Below are 1,120 nucleotides of genomic sequence, written 5' to 3'. Positions count from 1 at the left end.
TTCACGGGCTCCTCCAGCTCCAGCAGGGCGATGTCCGCCCCGATCTGCACAGTGTAGAACTGCGGGTGCACGATGATCCTGCTGACCGGCAGCAGCTGGTCCTGGTAGTAGAGGTGCTGCTCCCGCAGCTGCACCCTGAGGTCGGCCAGATCCTTGACATCCCTGGCCAGCGGAGGCTCCCATTCAGGGCCCTGGGCAGCCTCCAGGAGCACCCGGGAGCCAGGGCACACATCCGGCCCTCGCCCACCCCACCAGGCCCCGGGAGACTCACGGTCCCACGCAGTGTGCCGCGGTCAGCACCCACTGGGGGTGGATGAGGGAGCCCCCACAGATGTGCATCCAGTACTGGCCGTGGAGTCTCAGGCTCACCTGCCAGGGCCACTTGCTCCTGGAGGCCTCCTTCCCCCCGACGATGCCCGCTCGCTGCAGGGCCTGGCCTGGGGCTGGGGCAGGAGCCAGTTCAGGACCAGGAAGCAGCCCCCAACCTGGACACAGCCCTTCCCTGTGTGGGGGCCAACCCGGCCTCCCCAGAACCCACCCAGGCCCTGGCCTGTGGAATGTGGTGAGGGGCAGGGTGGACCCCGGCTGGGACTCACCAGGGGCCGTGTGGGCCGGGCTCACCAGGACGGGCAGCGCCAGCAGCAGCAGGTTCAGCATCTGGGGAGCAAGGAGGGGCATCGTGGGCCTGGCCGGGGCTCACGGGGCAGGGCTGGGGGCTGCAGATTGTGGGGTGAAGAATGGAACTGGCACGGGGGGCCTGGGTCTTGGTGCTCTGAGTCTGAGGCTGGGCCACTCTGCTCCGGGTGACACTGATGTCAGGGTCTCAGAGTGGGGACTTACCCTGGCCGCTCCCTGTTCCTTCTACCCAGCAGGCTTTCCCCTCCCCATTTATCCTTCCAGATCAGGACGGCGTGGAGGAGGGGCGCTGCGCCCTCCCATCCAGATACGGAGGAAGTGGGTGACTCAGACCCAGGGCCCCCATGTAACACGTGCCCCCGCCACCCTGATGCCCTCTGTGTGTGGGGCTGCCAGGCAGGCCCCACCAAGGGCTGAGCACTGGAGGCTCACAGCTCCGCCTGTCAGCTGGTGGATCCCAGCACCGGAACGCACCACCTTCCCT

General features: G+C 67.8%; 1 protein-coding gene across 1 annotated transcript; it reads right to left on the bottom strand.

Moving 5' to 3' along the window:
- Nucleotides 1-5: 5 nt before the first annotated feature.
- On the bottom strand, nt 6-853 carry LOC112616852 (tryptase alpha/beta-1-like; the record flags this gene model as incomplete). The annotated part of the gene is made up of 4 exons (XM_025373654.1): nt 841-853; nt 597-657; nt 272-443; nt 6-162 (listed from the first exon to the last, which is right to left on the bottom strand). Coding segments are annotated over exons 2-4 (390 nt in total), but the record flags the coding sequence as incomplete, so codon positions are not given.
- Between the last annotated feature and the right edge of the window lie 267 nt (nt 854-1,120).

Source organism: Theropithecus gelada, unplaced genomic scaffold (assembly GCF_003255815.1).
Source record: "Theropithecus gelada isolate Dixy unplaced genomic scaffold, Tgel_1.0 HiC_scaffold_11157, whole genome shotgun sequence".
NCBI classification, from domain to species: Eukaryota; Metazoa; Chordata; class Mammalia; order Primates; family Cercopithecidae; genus Theropithecus; species Theropithecus gelada.
Note: the sequence above shows the minus strand (reverse complement) of the source record. Positions and strands in the feature narration are given on the sequence as shown.